This window comes from Tachyglossus aculeatus, chromosome 2 (assembly GCF_015852505.1).
Source record: "Tachyglossus aculeatus isolate mTacAcu1 chromosome 2, mTacAcu1.pri, whole genome shotgun sequence".
Lineage (NCBI taxonomy): Eukaryota > Metazoa > Chordata > Mammalia > Monotremata > Tachyglossidae > Tachyglossus > Tachyglossus aculeatus.
In genome coordinates, this window is record NC_052067.1 from 138,895,795 (window position 1) to 138,916,858 (window position 21,064).

The following is a 21,064-nucleotide window of genomic DNA, read 5'->3' on the forward strand; positions in this document are numbered from 1 at the left end:
CTTCACAGTGTTAGCTTCCCAGACATTCTAGGAGGTCCAGAGGTGAAGAGGGGCTGAAAAGGCAGAGCAATGGATTTTATACTCATCCTGGCACTCACTGAGTATTCCAGAGGCAGGAGAGGAGATCCTCAGCCACAGTGGGATAGCTAAGGATACCTAGGGCTCATGTTTAGCTCAAACAATCAATTAATCATTGGTATTTTTATTGGTATTTGATAAGGGTTACTAAGTACTAGGCACTGCACTAAGTGCTGGGTGGATACCACCTAATCAGGTTGGATACAGTCCATGTCCCTCATGGAGCTAGCAGTCTTAGTACCCATTTTACAGATGAGGTAACTGAGGCACAGGGAATTTAAACGACTGGCCCAAGGTCACAGAGCAGGCAAGTGGCAGAGCCAGGATTAGAAATCAGGTCCTTCTGACTTCCAGGCCTTGCCCTATAAAGTGATTACTGAATGCTGAGTGAGCTGTGATGGAAGAGAGGGACTGAGGAGCCCGGTAGTGGCTTTTCTACCCAATCTTGTGCAGCACAGAGGGCAGATAGTGAGTTCCTCAGCTGCAGCAGAGAGGGGATGAGGGGGCCCATGGGGATAAGGTTACACAGACAAGATGTTATGCTTGCTAGGTCTTCAGTGATCAAATCATTGACACCAACAGGATCTGCCTTGGGGTGATCTTTGCCCCCTTCTCCTGTTCCACAAATGAGCAGGATGTGCCGATCTTGGGGGTGGCTGTTCACCACTGCCAACACAGGGCCTAATTAATGGAGGAGGGCTGGCGACAGACCTCAGTGGCCTAGAATGACCCTCCCCTATGTCAACTAGCTCTTCCGGGTGGGTGAGTGGGAGTGAGAATGTTGTGGGGTTGTTTCCGGTGAGCCTCGGGGTTGGTAGTGGTGAGCAGGGAGCTCTGCTCTGGAGATGGAGACTGGGGGTCCTGGGCAGTGGAGACCAGGGCTGTGTCCACCAGGAACTCTGCTCCCTGAGGGCTAGAGGAAAAGGTGGAGGTAGAGAGGGTGAACCAGGAGGAAGGGGGGATGGGGGTTGGGATGGGGAATCTCCCCCAAAAGACAAAGACGGACATTCTCTTTTCAGGCTGGGTTTCCAGAAAGACAACTTTCATCCAGCTAAGGTGAGAAATATTAGACTCGACTCCTTTGGGTGGTGACCTCTAGATGACCCACTTCTGATAATGGACTGACTACTCTGTGCAGCCTCTGGGCTCTTTTTCTGAGCTCTCACCAGCTGGGAAATAGTGTTATTTCAGATTGATGAACGAGATGATATCTAAGGCCGACACGGTTTTGTAAGATTGTTCCGGGGCCTGAGGCCTGGGGCCTGTGCCTTTTTGCTTTTGATTAAGAGATGGTACGCAGGGGAGACCTTCTCCATGCAGATAGGGGAAAGTTGCTTTTATCAGCTTTGGGTTAGTATCGTGGTGACTGTTGTCCGCCAGTGGACTTGGCATGACCAACTCCATCCTGTGCATACCAACAGTAACCCTCCATTTTGTGCAGGCTGAGAGCAATACCTTTTTGTATTTTTGCAAGGCTCAACAACAGAATGTCTTCAAGGCCAGTAAAAAGTAACATCTGTCTATGTAAGGTTGTAGGGCCGATAACAAGTAACTCCCATCTGTACAACAAGGTTGTAAGGCCTATAACAAGTAACTCTTGTCTGTTTAAGGCTGTGAGAACAGAGACCAGTGAAAATTCACAACCATCCTGACGGTCCTCATTGAAGTTCCCATTGCTCGCTCCCGCATTGCTGTAACTCAATAAAAGACACAGTAGGAATGGGATTGGGGCTACTTGTCACTTGTACCTCTCTCGGGAGGTGAACAGGCAGGTAGCCACCTTCCTCCTTCACTGCTCTATTTGAACTCATGTTTCCGAGTCATTTTTCCCATCTGCGTCACCACCTTGGGTTCTTGAACCCGGTGGCCGATTTATGCCAGTTAACTTATTTTATGCCAGTTAACTTATTCTGCACCCTACTTTCGATAACAGTGACTCAGAACACACTTGGGCTGTGTGTGAGTTACTCTCCTCTGCGGGAAAGTTTCCCGCCAGATCAGAGGGATTTCGGGGAAGGAGTCACTCAGACCCGAGATCTGCTGCTGACAGCTCCTGGTCGAGACCCCATTGACAAGACACTTCATGTCTGCCGGGCATTAGTGCCAAATGTGCCCTCACCCCCAGCCCTGGTCCCAAGAGCTGCCAGTCCGGGGTCTGTTGTGCAGCAACTGGGCGTGAATGTTAGTGCAAAGGCTTGGTGTTTCCCGCACTTCACCACCCCAGGGGGGCCCATGTTCATCACCCTCAGTGGCATTCAGCTCCCGTCTTGATGGCATAGTGGATAGTGCACAGGCCTGCGAGTCAGAAGGTCATAGGTTCTAATCCTGTCTCTACCATTTGCCTGCTGTGTGGCCTTGGGCAGGTCACTTAACTTTTCTGGGCCTCAGTTACCTCATCTGTAAAATGGGGATTAAGACTGTGTGCCCCAAGTGGGACAGGGACTCTGTCCAACCTGATTTGCTTGTATTCCCCCCAGCGCTTAGTACAGTGCCTGACACATAGTAAGCACTTAACATATCCCACAATTATTACTATTATCAACCTCTCTGCTCCCTGCCTGCTGTCTCTCCCCAGTCCGGTTCATACTTCACTCTACTGCTCAGATCATTTTTCTACAAAAATGTTCAGGCCATGTTTCCCCACTCCTGAAGAACCTCCAGTGGTTGCCCATCCTCCTCTGCACCAAACAGAAACTCCTTATCATCGACTTTAAAGCACTCAATCACCTCACCGGCTTCTATTTCACCTCACTGCTCTCCTACTACAACCCAGCCCACACACTTCGCTCCTCTAATGCTAAAACCTTCTCACTGGACCTCAATCTCGTCTCTCTCACCGCCGACCTCTAGCCCACATCCTGCCTCTGGCCTCGAATGCCCTCCCTCTTCATAATGATGGTATTTGTTAAGAGCTTATTATATGCCACACATTTTACTAAGTTCTGGGGTGGATACAAGGAAATAAAAATAATTATTATGATATTTGTTATGCACTTATTAGGTGCCAGGCACTGTACCAAGTACTGGGGTAGATACAAACAAATCGGGTTGGACCCATCCCTGTTTCTCATGGGGATCACAGTCTCAATCCCCATTTTACAGATGAGGGAACTGAGGCACAGAGAAGTGAAGTGACTTGCCCAAGGTCACACAGCAGAGAAGTGGAGGAGCTAGGATTAGAACCCATGACCTTCTCACTTCCAGGCCCCTGTTTTATCCACTAGGCCATGCTGCTTCTCTGTCTGTCTGACAGACAATTATTCCTCCACTTTCAAAGCCTTATTGAAGACACAACTTCTCCAAAAGGCCTTCCCTAACTAAGCTCTCTTTTCCTTTTCTTCCACTCCCTTCTGCGTTGTCCTGTCTCACTCCCTTTATTAATCTGCCCTCCCAGCACCACCCCACTTATGTATATATTTGTTATTGACTTATTTAAATTAATGTCTGTCTCCCCCGCTAGACTGTAAGCTCACTGTGGGCAGGGAACGTGTGAGTTATATTGTTATACTGTACTCTCCCAAACACTTAGTACAGTGCTCTATACACAGTAAAAGCTCTAAAAATACAACTGACTGACTGACTGACCATCACTACTACTCAGTAACTGGCCCTTGGGGAAAAAGACTGACTAGTTCAACCCCAAATGTTTCTCATGTTTCTTAGGGGCTCTAAATTTAAGAGTCACGGGATGGTGGCATCACACTTTTGTAATGATAATAATAATAATAATAATAATAATAATAATGATAATGATAATAATAATAATCTGTGCTCCCTCTACATCCTAGCCTGCACCTTCTGCTCCTCTGCTGCTAACCTCCTCACTGTGCCTCGTTCTTGCCTGTCCCGCCATTGACCCCTGACCCACGTCCTTCCCCTGGCCTGGAATGCCCTCCCTCTGCACATCCACCAAGCTAGCTCTCTTCCTCCCTTCAAAGCCCTACTGAGAGCTCACCTCCTCCGGGAGGCCTTTCCAGACTGAGCCCCCTTTTTCCTCTCCTCCTCCCCTTCCCCCCAAGCCCTACCCCCTTCCTCCCTCCACAGCACTTGTATATATTTGTACAGATTCATTACTCTATTTTACTTGTACATATTTACTATTCTATTTACTTTGTTAATGATGTGCATATAGCTGTAATTCTATTTATTCTGACGGTTTTGACACCTGCCTACATGTTTTGTTTTGTTGTCTGTCTCCACCTTCTAGACTGTGAGCCCGTTGTTGTGTAAGGACCGTCTCTATATGTTGCCGACTTGTACTTCCCAAGCGCTTAGTACAGTGCTCTGTACACTGTAAGCGCTCCATAAATATGATTGAATGAATGAATGGTATTTGTTAAGTACTTACTATGTGCCAGGCACTGTACTAAGTGCTGGGGTGGATACAAGCAGATTGGGTTGGTCACAGTCTCTGTCCCACACGGGGCTTACAGTCTGAAGGGGACGGAGAACAGGTCTTGAACCCCAGTTGTACAGCTGAGGAAACTGAGGGCCAGAGAAGTGACTTGCCCAAGGTCACACTGTCAGAATTAGATCCCAAGTCTCCTGACTCAGTCTTATGTTTTAATCACCAGGCCATGCTGTGTCTCCTCATTATCAAAAGGTGTGATTATTTCCATGATCACGAGTTGTTCTCTGGTACCCTTGCACCACGTCATAAGCCCCCTGGAAAACCAGCAGGCTGTAGTTGACCTTTGGCCGAGTGATTTGGTGACTTATCTGACCCCTTGCCATTCAGGGCGATCACGGCTTAGGCACCAAGGATGCGTCTAATTGCGGCTGCATCTCTCTCATCAAGAGATCAGTCTGGGACTGACTGCTTACCAGGACTTTAGTTTCAGCTTGGGTGGAGACGAAGAGAAAGGTCCATCCTACCTCCAGCAGGACACACACTTGGGTTGTTTTTGCAGAAGTGGAGAAGGTGTGCACTTAGCCATTCACATACTCTTTCCTGGTCCCCCTATGCCCTCAGCACACATTTTGAGGCAGGGATAAAGGCTGTGTTCATGGAACAATCTATCTCGGACACCTCAACAGCAAACAACATCCTCCACCGTGCGCTCACCCATTTGGCAAGCCTGTTGTGGAATTAGATGTTGTGATTGTGATGAGGAATAGGTCACAACCGCAGTCACGTGTGACACTTCCACTCATTTTTGGAATCAGACACCCAGTTTATAGCACCAGGGTCCTAACTGATAGGGATCCACACAGTGCCCCCCCGGACTGTCACAAAAGGTCACGGATTCTAATCCCGACTCTACCGCTTGTCTGTTGTGTGACCTTGGACAAGTTACTTCACCTCTCTGGGCCTTAGTTACCTCATCTGTAAAATGGGGATTGAGACTGCAAGCCTCATATGGGCTTCTATCTACCCCAGAAGTTAGAACAGTGCCTGGCACATGGTAAGTGCTTAACCAATACAATAAATAAAAGTCACACGGGGGAGGGAGCTGTTGGAGAGCTGCTGGCCCTGACGTTGCTATCTGCTCTTTTCTTTCCCTCGAAAGTGAAAATGCTGTTCTCTTCCTCCGCACCTTCCCCCATGAAAATGTGGTTTTCTCTCTAACCACCTCCCTTCATAAAACTGAAATCAGGTCCCTGGCTAGAGTTCATAGGACCCCAACCTCCAGCCCAGGGGCTACAGTGCCAGTTAGGCAGGGATCCAGGGAAGCAGGTTGGTTGGGGAAATGGGGAGGGGGCTTTCTGCCCTGGGGAGGTGGAGATATCTCTTGGGCATGGGCAGGACTAAGACTGGACCCTAATTCTAGTGTTCTCCAGTGAGCAGGGACTTCAAAGGGGAGCTGAGGAAGGAAACATAACTTGAGGGTGTTCTCTTAGCCCCCACCCTGTCCTTGGGGGAGGGTGTGGGAAGGGGCCATGGGGAGTAGGACTCAGCCCTAGTCTTGTGGGTGGGGGCCCAGGAGGGGGGAATCTGACTAGGAGGTTCCCAGGGTTAGGGTCAGGACCCAGCCTATGAAGCCAGGAACTCTTTCCTTCTTTCCCCCAGCCCTCTACCCCCCCAAAAACACTCCCATTGTCTTCCCAGGTTTCCTTTCAGCTCTCTGCAAAGCTGGGAGATGGGGCTGCCTCGCATGGTCATGATCGTTGCCCTCTGGGTCCAGATCCTGCTGCAAACGCCTCAGGTACTCACCCTCTCCCATCTTCCTGCATCAACAGTCACTAAAAGATGAGCCTTTTTTCTTGTTATAGTATTTATTAAATGCTTAAAATGTGCCAGGCACCGTACTAAGTGCTGGAATAGGTACAAGCTAATCAAGTTGGACACAGTCCATGTCACATTTTAGGCTTACAGTCTTAATTTCCACTTTACAGATGAGGTAACTTAGGCACAGAGAAGTGAAGTAACTTGCTCAAGGTCACATCAGTTCCTGAGATGTACATGTCCCTGGGCTCCCGGGGCAGGGGGTTGCGGGGAGGTTTGAGTGGAGTTGAAAGTCAGGGAAAGGGTGGCAAGTTGGAGAGTGGGTGGGCTTAATCAGGGAAGACTTCCCAGTGGGAATGGCCTGGACTTGTGCTGTAAAGGAAGGAGAGAAGGATATAGAAACAGGAAAAGGGGCTGAAGGCCTGGCATTTCTGGTAAAGTTAACTATTATTATTTTTATTATTACTGTGGTCTTACTATGTATCAAGCACTGTTCTCGGTGCTGGAGTAGATGCAAGTTAATCAGCTCAAACACAGAACTTGATCCACATGGGGCTCATGGTGTGTGACTCAGTGGAAAGAGCATGGGCTTGGGAGTCAGAGGTCATGGGTTCTAATCCTGGCTCTGCCACTTGTCTGCTGTATGACCTTGGGGAAGTCACTTCACTTCTTTGAGCCTCAGTTAACTCATATGTAAAACTGAGGATTAAGACTGTGAGCCCCATGTGGGACAACGCGATCACCTTGTATCTTCCCCAGTGCTTAGAACAGTGCTTGGCACATAGTAAGCACTTAACAAATGCCATCATTATTATTAATTAGGGGGGAGAACAGGCATTGAATCCCCATTTTACAGATGAGGTAACTGAGGTACAGAGAAGTTAAGTTTGCACAGCAGACAAGTTAAGGTCATATAGCAGACAAGTGGTGGAGCGGGGATTAGAACCCATGTCCTTCGACTCTCAAGCCCATGCTCTTTCCATTAAGCCATGCTTCTTCTCTATAATTATGGTATTTGTTAAGTGCTTACTATGTGCCAAGAACTGTTCTAAGCATTGAGGTAGATACAAGGTAATCAGGTTGTCCCATGTGGGGCTCACAGCCTTAATCCCCATTTTACAGATGAGGTAACTGAGGCACAGAGAAGTGAAGTGACTTGCCTAAGGTCACACAGCAGACAAGTGGTGGAGCCTGGATTAGAACCCACATCCTCTGACTCCCAAGCCTGTGCTCTTGCCACTAAGCCATGCTGCATCTCAATTCCACTTATTCCATTCTCTTTCCATCCATTCTTCAGTCATTCATTCAATCGTATTTATTGAGCACTTGTTATGTGCAGAATATTCCTTCATTTATTCAATTATATTTATTGAGCTTTTACTTTGTGCAGAGTACTGTACTAAGCGCTTGGAAATTACAATTCAGCAACAAATAGAGACAATCCCTATCCATCGGGCTCACAATCTAGAAGAGGGGAGACAGACAAGAAAACAAAACAAAGCAAGTAGACAGGCATCAATTGCATCAATATAAATAAATAGAATTAAAGATATATACATGACATTAATAAAATAAATAGAATAATAAATATATACATATATACACAAGTGCTGTGGGGTGGGGAGTAGAGCAGAGGGAGGGAGTAGGGGTGATGGGGAGGGGAGGAGAAGCAGAGGAAAAGGGGGGCTCAGTCTGGGAAGACCTCCTGGAGGAGGTGAGCTTTCAGTAGGGCTTTGAATGGGGGAATTATGCTAGTTTGGCAGATGTGAGGAAGGAGGGCATTCCAGGCCAGAGGTAGGACAGGGGCCAGTGGTCGATGGTGGGACTGGTAAGAATGAGGTACAGTGAGGAGGTTAGCAGCAAAGGAGCAGAGTGTGCCAGCTGGGCTGTAGAAGGAGTGAAGGCAGGTGAGGTAGGAGGGGGTTATGGGATGGAGAGCTTTGAAGCCAATAGTGAGGAGTTTTTGCTTGATACTGTACTAATACTGTACTTAGAATATTGTACTAAACACTTGGGAGAGTGCAATAGAACACACATTCCCTGCCCACATTTCAGCTTACATTCTAGAGGGGGAGATAGACATTAATATAAATAAAAGAATTACAGATATGTGCAGAAGGCTGTGGGGCTGGGAGTGGGGATGAAAAAAGGGAGCAAGTCAGGGCAATGCAGAAGGGAGTGGGGGAAAAGGAAAGAAGGATTTAGTCAGGGAAGGCCTCTTGGAGGACATATGACTTCAGTAAAGCTTTGAAGGGGGAGAGAGTAATTGTCAGATTTGAGGAGGGAGGGCATTCCAAGCTAGAAGCAGGACATGGGCAGGAGGTCGGTGGCAATATAGATGAGATTGAGGTACAATGAGACGCTTAGCATTAGAGAAGCGAAGTATAGAGGCTGGGTTGTAGTAAGTTTAGTAAGGCGAGGTAGGAGGGGGCAAGGTGATTGAGAGCTTTAAAGCCAATGGTGAGGAATTTATGTTTGGTGCAGAGGTGGATGGGCAACCACTGTAGGTTCTTGAGGAGTGGGAAAACATGTTCTGAACGTTTTTGTAGAAAAATGATCCGGGCAACAGAGTGAAACATGGACTGGATAGGGGTGGACAGGAAGCAGAAAGGTCAGCAAGGAGACTGATTCAGTAATCAAGGCGGGTTGGGATAAGTGATTGGATTAGAGAAGCAGCGTGGCTCAGTGGAAAGAGCATGGGCTGTGGAGTCAGAGGTTATGGGTTCAAATCCTGGCTCCTCCAATTGTCAGCTGTGTGACTTTGGGCAAGTCACTTAACTTCTCTGTGCCTCAGTTACCTCATCTGTAAAATGGGGATTAAGAATGTGAGCCCCCCGGGGGACAACCTGATCACCTTGTAACCTCCCCAGGGCTTAGAACAGTGCTTTGCACATAGTAAGCGCTTAATAATAAATGCCATCATTAATATGATAGTTTGGATGGTGAGGAAAGGGTGGATTATAGCAATACTGTGAAGGGGGAAGTGATGGCTAGCTAGCTCTCTTCCTCCCTTCAAGGTCCTACTGAGAGCTCACCTCCTCCAGGGGGCCTTCCCAGACTAAGCCCCTTCCTTCCTCTCCCCCTCGTCCCCCTCTCCATTCCCCTCATCTTACCTCTTTCCCTTCCCCACAGCACCTGTATATATGTATATATGTTTGTACATATTTATTACTCTATTTATTTATTTATTTTACCTGTACATATCTGTTCTATTTATTTTATTTTGTTGGTATGTTTGGTTTTGTTCTCTGTCTCCCCCTTCTAGACTGTGAGCCCACTGTTGGGTAGGGACTGTCTCTATATGTTGCCAACTTGTACTTCCCATGCGCTTAGTACAGTGCTCTGCACACAGTAAGCGCTCAATAAATACGATTGATTGATTGATTGATGGATGGATTTAGTGATGGATTGACTGTGGGTGGCATGAGAGAGATGATTCAAGGATAATCCCAAAGTTACAGGCTTGTGAAACAGGAAGGATGGTGGTGCTGTCTACAGAGATGGGAAAGTTAGGGAGGAGGACAGGGTTTAGGTGGGAAGATAAGAAGTTCTGTTTCAGACATATTATTATTATTATAAATAATAATAATAGTAATAATGGCATTTAGTGCTTACTATGTGCAAAGCACTGTTCTAAGCACTGGGGAGGTTACAAGATTATCAGGTTTTCCCACAGGGGGCTTACAGCCTTAATCCCTATTTTACAGATGAGGTAACTGAGGCCCAGAGAAGTTAACTGACTTGCCCAAAGTCATACAGCTGACAATTGGCGGAGCTGGGATTTGAACCCATGACCTCTGACTCCAAAGCCCATGCTCTTTCCACTTAGCCAAGCTGCTTCTAAGTAAAAATGGCACTTATTAAGTGCTTACTATGTGCAAAGCACTGTTCTAAATGCTGGGGAGGTTACAATGTGATCAGGTTGTCCCACGGGGGGCTCACAGTCTTAATCCCCATTTTAAAGATGAGGGAACTGAGGCACAGAGAAGTGAAGTGACTTGCCCAAAGTCACACAACTGACAACAGGCAGAACCAGAATTTGAACCTATGACCTCTGACTCCAAAGCCCATGCTCTTTCCACTGAGCCACGCTGCTTCTTGAGGTGACAGTAGGACATTGAACTAGAGATGTCTTGAAGGCAGGAGGAAATGAGAGACTGCAGAGAGGGAGAGAGCTCAGGGTTGGGGATCTAGATTTGAGTTTCATCTGCTTAGAGGTGATAGTTGAAGCCATGGGAGCAAATTCATTCATTCATTCATTTATTAAATCATATTTATAGAGTGCTTTGCGCAGAGCACTGTAACCAAGTGCTTAGTACAGTGTGCTGCACACAATAAGCTCTCAATTGAATGAATGAATGAATAAATGCTTGGAAAGTACAATTCAGCAACAATGAGAGACAACCCCTGCCCATAATGGGCTCACAGTCTAGAAGGGGGGTGACAGACATCAAAACAAGTAAACAGGCATCAATAGCATCAATATAAAGAAATAGAATTATAGATATGTACATACACACAAGTGCTGTGGGGTGGGGGGGGTAGAGTAAAGGGAGTGAGTCGAGGTGACATGGAGGGGAGGAGGAGCTGAGGAAAAGGGGGTTTTAGTCTGGGAAGGCATCCTGGTGGAGGTGAGCCTTCAGTAGGGCTTTGAAGGGGGGAGTGTGATTGGCGGATTTGAGGAGGGAGAGCATTCCAGGCCAGAGGTAAGGCGTGGGCCAGGGGTCAATCATCAATCGCATTTATTGAGCGCTTGGGTCAATGGCAGGACAGGCGAGAATGAGGCAGAGTGAGAAGGTTAGCACCAGAGCAGTGGAGTGTGTGGGCTGGGATGGAGAAGGAGAGAAGGGAAGTGAGGTACAAGCGGGCAAGGTGATGGAGTGCTTTGAAGCTAAAAGCGAGGAGTTTTTGCTTGATATGGAGGTTGATAGGCAACCACTGGAGATTTTTTTTTGGGGGGGGGGGGGGTGACATGCCCAAAGCATTTAAGTTCTCCAGGGGAATGGGTGTAGATGGAGAATAGAAAGGGACCCAGCACTGAACCTTGAGGGACCCCCACAGCTAGTGGGTAGGAGGCAGAGAAGGAGCCCACAAAAGACTGAGAATGAACAGCCAGAGAGATAGGAGGAGAACCACGAGAGGACGGTGTCAGTGAAGCAGAGGTTGGTTAATGTTTCCAGAAGTGGGTGGTCAACAGTATCAAAGGCAGCTGAAAGATGGTGAAGGACTAGGATGGAGTAGAGGCCATTGGATTTGGCAAGAAGGAGATCACTGGTGACCTTTGAGAGGGTGGTTTCTGTGGAGCGAAGGGGATGGAAGCCAGAAAGAGAGTTGGAAGAGAGGAACTTGAGACATCGTGTATAGATAACTTGCTCAAGGAATTTAGAGAGAAATGGTAGGAGGGAGATGGGGAGATACCTAGAGGGAGCCTTGAGGTCAAGGGGGGGGTTATTTTAGGATAGGGGAGACATGGTTATCAATCAATCAATCAATCAATCGTATTTATTGAGCGCTTACTATGTGCAGAGCACTGTACTAAGCGCTTGGGAAGTACAAATTGGCAATACATAGAGACAGTCCCTACCCAACAGTGGGCTCACAGTCTAAAAGGGGGAGACAGAGAACAGAACCAAACATACCAACAAAATAAAATAAATAGGATAGAAATGTACAAGTAAGATACATAAATAAATAAATAAATAGAGTAATAAATATGTACAACCATATATACATATATACAGGTGCTGTGGGGAAGGGAAGGAGGTAAGATGGGGGGATGGAGAGGGGGACGAGGGAGAGAGGAAGGAAGGGGCTCAGTCTGGGAAGGCCTCCTGGAGGAGGTGAGCTCTCAGCAGGGCCTTGAAGGGAGGAAGAGAGCTAGCTTGGCGGAGGGGCAGAGGGAGGGCATTCCAGGCCCGGGGGATGACGTGGGCCGGGGGTCGACGGCGGGAGAGGCGAGAACGAGGTACAGTGAGGAGATTAGCGGTGGAGGAGCGGAGGTTGCGGGCTGGGCAGTAGAAGGAGAGAAGGGAGGTGAGGTAGGAGGGGGTGAGGTGATGGAGAGCCTTGAAGCCCAGGGTGAGGAGTTTCTGCCTGATGCGCAGATTGACTGGTAGCCACTGGAGATTTTTGAGGAGGGGAGTAATATGCCCAGAGCGTTTCTGGACAAAGATAATCCGGGCAGCAGCATGAAGTATGGATTGAAGTGGAGAGAGACACGAGGATAGGAGATCAGAGAGAAGGCTGATGCAGTAGTCCAGACGGGATAGGATGAGAGCTTGAATGAGCAGGGTAGCGGTTGGGATGGAGAGGAAAGGGCGGATCTTGGCAATGTTGCGGAGCTGAGACCGGCAGGTTTTGGTGACGGCTTGGATGTGAGGGGTGAATGAGAGAGCAGAGTCGAGGACGACACCAAGGTTGCGGGCTTGTGAGACGGGAAGGATGGTAGTGCCGTCAACAGAGATGGGAAAGTCAGGGAGAGGACAAGGTTTGGGAGGGAAGACAAGGAGCTCAGTCTTCGACATGTTGAGCTTTAGGTGGCGGGCAGACATCCAGATGGAGATGTCCTGAAGGCAGGAGGATATGCGAGCCTGGAGGGAGGGGGAGAGAGCAGGGGCAGAGATGTAGATCTGGGTGTCATCAGCGTAGAGATGATAGTTGAAGCCGTGGGAGCGAATGAGGTCACCAAGGGAGTGAGTGTAGATTGAGAACAGAAGGGGACCAAGCACTGAACCTTGGGGAACCCCCACAGTAAGGGGATGGGAGGGGGAGGAGGAGCCTGCAAAAGAGACTGAGAAAGAACGACCGGAGAGATAAGAGGAGAACCAGGAGAGGACGGAGTCTGTGAAGCCAAGGTCAGATAGCGTGTTGAGGAGAAGGGGGTGGTCCACAGTGTCAAAGGCAGCTGAGAGGTCGAGGAGGATTAGGACAGAGTCCGAGCCGTTGGATTTGGCAAGCAGGAGGTCATTGGTGACCTTTGAGAGGGCAGTTTCCGTGGAATGAAGGGGACAGAAGCCAGACTGGAGGGGGTCGAGGAGAGAGTTGTTGTTGAGGAATTCTAGGCAGCGCGTGTAGACAACTCGTTCAAGGAGTTTGGAAAGGAATGGTAGGAGGGATATGGGACGATAACTAGAAGGTGAGGTGGGATCAAGAGAGGGTTTTTTTAGGATGGGAGAGACATGGGCATGTTTGAAGGCAGAGGGGAAGGAACCAGTGGAGAGTGAGCGGTTGAAGATGGAAGTTAAGGAGGGGAGAAGGGATGGAGCGAGAGATTTCATGAGATGAGAGGGAATGGGGTCAGAAGCACAGGTGGCCAGAGTATCACTTGAGAGGAGGGAGGAGAGCTCCTCTGAGGATACTGCTGGGAAGGATGGGAGAGTAGCAGAGAGTGTTGAGAGCCGAGGGGTTGGAGAAGTGGGGGGAAGAGACTTTGGGGAGGTCAGACCTGATGGATTTAATTTTGTTAATGAAGTAGGAGGCCAGATCGTTGGGGGTGAGGGAAGGAGGAGGGGGAGGAACCAGGGGCCTGAGAAGGGAGTTGAATGTACAGAAGAGCTGGCGGGGGTGATGGGCATGGGTGTCAATAAGGGAGGAGAAATAGTTTTGTCTGGCAGAAGAGAGGGCTGAGTTAAGGCAGGAAAGGATAAACTTGACGTGAACGAGGTTATGTGTGAAAGCAGTGGGAAGAGCCATTGGAGAACCAACAGTTGATGATGGCAGTTAGGGAGGCAAGAAGGAAGGGGGCAAGTGTTTTCATAAGGTGCGAAGGAATGGGGTGCGAGGCACAGGTGGAGGAGATGAACTTTGAAAGAAAGCAGTATCTGTAGATCTACTTTAGAGATACTGCTGGGAAAGCTGGGAGAGTTGAAGTAGGGGCAGGAGTCAGGGAGGGACTGTGGTGGGGCAGAAGAGATTTTTGGGAGATCACCCAATGTAGTTTCAATTTTCTCAATAAAGTAGTTGACCAGGTCATTAAGGGCAAGGGATGGAGAAGGCAGGGGACAAGGGATTTGAGGAAGGATTTAAACTTCTGGAGCAACTGGCAAGGGCAATGGGGATGGGTGTTAATAAGGATGGAGAAATAACTTTTCTAGTAAGAGAAGAGGGCAGAGTTAAAGCATGTAAGGATAAACTTCATGTTTATCTTTGAAGATATCCAAAGTGGAGGAGGCAGACTGTGGTGGTGATTCGGGGCTGTGGGTTAGTGGTTCGAGATTGATGAAAGGATAGGGGAGGCTAAATGGGACATGATGAGTTGAGAAAACTGGATGGGGTCAAAAGATCAGAGGTCTCTGTGGGGGAACAGCACAGATTTGAAGGGAGGAGCTGTGTGGGAGAGAAGGCAGATGAGGAGGTTGTTGTCAAATAGAGGGATTTCAGAGTTGGTGAGGGTAGAGATTGTGCAGTGACTAGAGATGACGAAATCGAGTATGTGTCCAAGTTGGTAAGTAGATGAGGTGGGGTGGAGCAGGAGATCAGTGGAGTTGAATAGTGTTAGAAGGCGGGAGGGAGAAGGGTTAGCAGGACATCTTTGCGGATATTGAAGACCCCAGGTATCGATGTAGGCATGGAGAAAGAGAGAAGAAATGTGAGAAAGGGATGAAAATGGTTAAAGTTAGAGGTGGGACCTAGGGGGCTGTTGATGACCATTACTAGAATCTGGAGTGGGTGGTAGAGGCAGGTGATATGGGCTTCAAAGGAAGGGAAAGAAAGGGATCGGGGAGATGGAATGGTGAGAAAGCAGAGAGAAGTAAGGCAATACCTTAAGGTGTGAGAAGGAAGGCAAACTGCCTCCTTTCCAAGTGAGTCTGGGGAAGTGGGAGAAGGCTCTGCTACTCTCCAAAAAGACCCCCACCCCCTGGCCCTGCCTCAAATTCTTGATCCCAGAGTGATCCCTCCAAGGATGACAGGGACTCAGGAACGGAGGTGGACCCCAAGGGAGTTGAGAGTGGGGCCAATGGTTTTGCCTGTCCTGGGTCTTCCATCCTCTCCCCACTATCTGAGTTATTTTCCCCATCCACACAAGCTTCTTTATTGTCCCTTGCTAGTCTCCAGCATGTTGTGCTCACATATCTCCCCCCTCCCCTCACCCCCTGAAACTCCGTCCCTGCTCAGATCCGCTGAACCACATCCCTCCCCAATTCTAGGCCTTCCTGAAAAGTCACCTCTTCCAAGAGGTCCTCCCAGATGGAGCCACCACCCCAAAAACCCTCAGCCACCTTAGCACTCATGTGTAGAATAGTTTGTTGAGTAGTGGAAAGAACACGGACTTGGGAATCAGAAGTCGTGGGTTCTAATCCCAGATCTGCCACTGATCATCTGTGTGACTTTGGACAAGTCACTTCACTTCTCTGTACCTCAGTTACCTCATCTGTAAAATGGGGATTAAGACTGTGAGCCCCACATGGGACAACCTGATTACCTTTTATCTACCCCACTGCTTAGAACAGTGCTTGGCACATAGTAGGTGCTTAATTAATTAATTAATTAATAATGGCATTTATTAAGCACTTACTATGTACAAAGCACTGTTCTACCAACATCATTATTATTATTGTTATTCACTGATTGATTGATTCACTTTACGTGCCCTTTCGATTGATTGATTGATAGTCGCAGGTTTTTGGACTTATTTTCATTAGAACAGCCCAGATTCTGATTCCTTCTGCCCCTGGATTCCATAAAGTGCTTTCCCCACCCCAGATCCCCAAATGGCCCTGACTACCGACCATCTGTGTATCGAACTTCCTTAACCTAGTCTGGCTTCTAGGTCCCTCCCCCCATTCTACTTCTGACGATGGGGAGGGAGGGTCTAGGCTCAGTGGCCTATAGGCTCTTGCCCCTCCTCTGTGCTGACCCCCTAATCCTCTCTGTCCAGGTGGAAAGCCAGGAGTTCAAGATGACCATGGAGTACAATGCTTTCGATGACCAGTATACGGGATGTGAAAAAAAAATGGATTCCAAAGCTCCCCAACTCCTGAAGGGTGAAAAGAGGGGCAACAAAGTCCTCCGTGATGCCTGGGACAGCGCAGAGACCAAGTGGCAGAAAGAGATCAAGAAGAAGGTGTCTCCCCTCCCCCCTGGCTTCAAAAAGCAGTACGGGATAGCGGTCATTATGTACACCAATAAAACCTTTAGTAAAGACTTCAACAGGGCCGTGTGGACAAACGGAATGTCTTTGGAGGACTATAAGAAAAAATTTAACTATAAAGCCATCCACTTCTATCTGACCAGGGCCCTGCAGCTCCTGCCAAAGGTCAACTTCACCACAAAGCTTTATCGGGGCTCTCAGGTCAAGTTCACTCACAGAGGGACTGGCCCCATGCGCTTCGGACAGTTTTGTTCCACCTCCCAGGATCGTTCGATAAGTGAGAATTTTGGTACACGCACCTTCTACACCATCCATGCCTGCTTGGGGGTGTCCATCAAGAAGTTCTCATATTTCCCAGAAGAGGAGGAAGTGCTGATTCCAGGGACTGAAGTCTTCCATGTTTCAGCAAAGAAAGGGAACGGGGCTTTCATCCTGAAGAGTACAAGCAAGCCTTTATCCTGCTTCAACTGTGCCCTCTTGGGAAGTGAGTTGTGGGGGGTGGATAGTCCTGGTGGGCTTTCTGTGACCACAGCTTTCCCCACTTCCATATCACCCCAAAAGCCACCTCCTCCAGGAGGCCTTCCCTGCATAATCCCCCTCTCCCAACTCTTATCATTCCATCAGCCACCTCCCACTCAATCAGTGGTATTTACTGAATTCCTAAAGTACAGGCAGGGCACTATACAAAGCGATTGGGAGAATGCAAAAATCTCCCAATGCAAAAATCCTCAAAAATCTCCAGTGGCTGCCTGTCAACCTACGAATCAAGCAAAAACTCCTCACTCTTGGCTTTAAGGCTGTCCATCACCTCGCCCCCTCCTACCTCACCTCCCTTCTCTCCTTCTCCAGCCCAGCCCGCACCCACCGCTCCTTGGCCACTAACCTCACTGTACCTCGTTCTCGCCTGTCCCGCCGTTGACCCCTGGCCCACGTCCTTCCCCTGGCTTGGAATGCCCTCCCTCCACAAATCCGCCAAGCTAGCTCTCTTCCTCCCTTCAAAGCCCTACTGAGAGCTCACCTCCTCCAGGAGGCCTTCCCAGACTGAGCCCCTTCTTTCCGCTCTCCCTCCCCATCCCCCCTGCCCTACCTCCTTCCCCTCCTTACAGCACCTGTATATATGTTTGTACAGATTTATTACTCTATTTATTTTACTTGTACATATTTACTATTCTATTTATTTTGTTAATGATGTGCACTTAGCTTTACTTCTATTTATTCTGATGACTTGACACCTGTCCACATGTTTTGTTTTGTTGTCTGTCTCCCCCTTCTAGACTGTGAGCCCGTTGTTGGGTAGGGACTGTCTCCATATGTTGCCGTTTTGTACTTCCCAAGCGCTTAGTACAGTGCTCTGCACACAGTAAGCACTCAATAAATATGATTGAATGAATGAATGCAATGTAATAGAGTTGGTAGATACCTTCCTTGCCCACCAGGAGCTTACAGACTGGAGGGGCAGACAGTGACATTAAAATCAATTACAGAGTGTAAGGGTGAAGTGAATATCAAGTGCTGGAAGTGCATAAGTGTATTAGAGTTGCAGAAGGGAGAGAGAAGAGGGGAAATGAGAGCTTAGTTGGGGAAGGCTTCTTGGAGAAAATGTGATTATAGTTGGGCTTTGAAGGTGAGAAGAGCTGTGACTTCCTTAGGGAGGGAGGAGAATTCTTAGCAAATCTTTAGTGTATTGATTCATGTTTGCTTACTTTTGTTATCAGAGTTATCAGTGCCCTTACTTCTGTTCCCAGTGTGTGTGTGTGTCTGTGTGTGTCTGTGTGTAGGTACACAAGTCGGTGTCTTCTCTTCTCCACCATTCCATTGTGAATGCCTGAGGGCAGAAACTGTGTGACATTGACTTCTACTGCACTCAATTGGCAGCCAGTAAAGGGTGTTGCACACAGCAGCTGCTCAGCAGACACTGATGACTGACTGGAACTAGAGGCTTGGGTTATAGGGTGGGGAACGAAGGTTGTGAACTGGGGAAGACCACAGCTGTAACCACGAGGAACTCAGGCCCCACAGAGGCTGGAGGAGCTGGGGCAGATGGGGTGTTGCTGGAGTGTTTTGGGGTTGGAAGTGCCAGGGCAGGGAGGCTCCCCAGAGGCAGTCAGGGGAGGACTGACCTTCTATTCTCTTTGTGTTTCAGATGAGAAAAATGCTGCTTGCAAATCAGGTGAGGGGCAACGTTGTCTCCCATCCCCGCCCCTGGCTGCAGCCCTTTAGGTCTGGTTACCCTGCTGGTTGAGACAGACAGTCACCTCTCTGCTCTGCACCTTCTCTCCACCTCCTTTCCCTGGGGCTGGGTGTGGGAGGGGACCCAGGGGTCATGGCCAGAGACCATGTCCATGGCCAGGCCCTATCTGTCCTTGGAAACTTTTGGCCTCAGGAATTCTGTCTGGGCTACAAGGTTGGTGGTTTGGGGATTGGGAAGGGGGGATCCCTCCCTTCCAAGATCTGTTATTTCCTGATTTAGACAGGACCAACCATTGGGCGTTCTGGGGAAAGTCCCTGCTTTCGAGCCCATTTCCTTTGAGGCCGCTGTTATAATTTCCTTTTGCCCACTTTCTCCACAGCTCATCAGGTGAAGTGGTCCCCAGCCATCTGACCCTGCCGCTTCTCCCTGGGCTCCTCATCCTGCTCCTTGGCTCAGAGTTGGACCTCTCGATCCCCATTGTGTGTCAGCCCGAAGCCACTCAGCTCAGGCACATTCAGACCAGTAGTCAGCGATCAGGACAGCTTACTACCATGTGGCACCCACCTGCTTCCTCTCTGCCCCCTCTGTCTCCCTCCTCTGTCTCAGTGCCAGCTCTCTGCCTGCATCCCTTCCATCTCTCTTACTGACCACTCAGTCCCACATCATGCTCACAAGCTAAGTAGGAAGTAGAATAGGTATGGAACCCCTATTTTGCCGATGAGGAAATAGAAGCACAGAAAAGTTAATTGACTTACCCAAGGTCATAGAAAAGGCAAGTGGCAAAACCAGGATTAAAACGCAGATCCTCTGACTCCCGCCATTGAGTTCTTTTCATCCTTCACCAGCTATGAGATATGTTCTACTCCTCTCCCCTCCCCTCCACCAATAAACCACTGTCCATCACAGTCTATGTTTTTAGATGGATGAATGTGCCCCTCTCTCCTTCCCTCCCCTTCTTCTTCATGCTCCCTCCCCCCAACAAACAAGAATGGAAGTGGGTAGAGGAAAACAGGTCTGGTGGAGGGTTTAGAGCATATTTCTAGGTTTATTGTGATTCTGAGGCTTTAGAAGCAGAGGGAAATGGTGGAGGAGTGGGGAGAAGGGCACAGTGGGAAAAACACGTGGAAAAACTTTACTGTGGACTTGGCCCAGGTGGGAGGAGGATGGATGGATAGAGGGAACCAGGTGGGAGAGAGTGGAGAGGAGACACCTTTAGCCATGTTTCAGCCCCACAAATCAATCCCATCACTGACCCAAGCAGATCCCTAGAGCTGATGAGGAAGTAGCTGGGTAGGGGGAGCTCAGAGGGAACAGGGGTGTACCCATGACCTTTAGGGGGGCCTGGACCCTTCCCTTCACCCCCTCCCCAGAGCCCCCTAGCCCAAACTAGGTGTGCAGACTAGAAAGACCAGCCTTGCACCCCCTCCACCCCCATCTCCCTTCCTGGCCACCCAATCCCACATCACGCTCACAAGCTAAGTAGGAAGAAGGACAGGTATTGAATCCCTATTTCACAGATGAGGAAACAGAAGCACAGAAAAGTTAATTGATTTGCCCAAGGTCATAGCATAGAACAGGCAAGTGGCAAAGACAGAATTAATAAAAATAATAATAATTTTGGTATTTATTAAGCACTTACTATGTGCCAAGCACTGTTGTAAGCACTGGGGGAGATACAAGGTAATCAGGTTGTCCCACATGGAGCTCACAGTCTTATGTTGCCAACTTGTACTTCCGAAGCGCTTAGAGCAGTGCTCTGCACACAGTATGTGCTCAATAAATATGATTGATTGATTGATTAATCCCCATTTTCCAGATGAGGGAACTGAGGCCCAGAGAAGTTAAGTGACTTGTCCAAAGTCACACAGCTGATAAGTGGTGGAGCTGGGATTAGAACCCATGACCTCTGACACCCAAGCCCACGCTCTTTCCACTGAGCCATGCTGCGGTCCCCTGACTCCCACAGATGAGTTCTTTTCACCCTTCACTGGCTATGGGATATGTTCTTCTCCCCTCCACCAGTAAACTACTCTCCATCACTATCTATGTCTTTAAATGGATGAAAGTGATGAAAGTGATGATCTTTCTGGACAGACACAGCTATAAACTAGCTTTCCAGTGTTCCTGCCTTTTTATTGGTCTGAGGTCATTTTCTTTGAAGTCCCTTCCCTTCCTTTCCCTTTCCTTCCCTTCCTTCCCTCCCCTTCTCTTCTCTTCATCCTTCTCTCTTCCCACAAACTTCACCTCCTCTCCTTGCTTCCTGCCCCCCCCCCCCAGAAAGCAAGGATGGAAGTAGGTAGTGGAAAGCAGGCCTGGTGGAGGGTGTAGACTATATTTCTGGGTTCACTGTGATTCTGAGGCCTTAGAAATAGAGGGGATTGGTGGGGGGAGTGGGGAGAAGGGCATAATGGGAAAAACACCTGGAACAGCTTTCTTGTGGACACAGCCCAGGTGGGAGGAGGATGGATGGATGGAGGGAACCAGATGAGAAAGAGTGGAAAGGAGACACCCTTGGCCATATCTCAACCCCATATCACTG

General features: G+C 48.7%; 1 protein-coding gene across 1 annotated transcript; it reads left to right on the forward strand.

The window, feature by feature from the left end:
• Nucleotides 1-5,692: 5,692 nt before the first annotated feature.
• On the forward strand, nt 5,693-19,033 carry LOC119947250 (ecto-ADP-ribosyltransferase 5-like). The gene is made up of 5 exons (XM_038768864.1): nt 5,693-5,755; nt 6,128-6,224; nt 16,122-16,818; nt 18,478-18,504; nt 18,905-19,033. The coding sequence occupies exons 2-5, from the start codon at nt 6,159-6,161 to the stop codon at nt 18,934-18,936; spliced, it is 822 nt and encodes a 273-aa protein (XP_038624792.1). The 5' UTR covers nt 5,693-5,755; nt 6,128-6,158; the 3' UTR covers nt 18,937-19,033.
• The last annotated feature ends 2,031 nt before the right edge of the window (nt 19,034-21,064 follow it).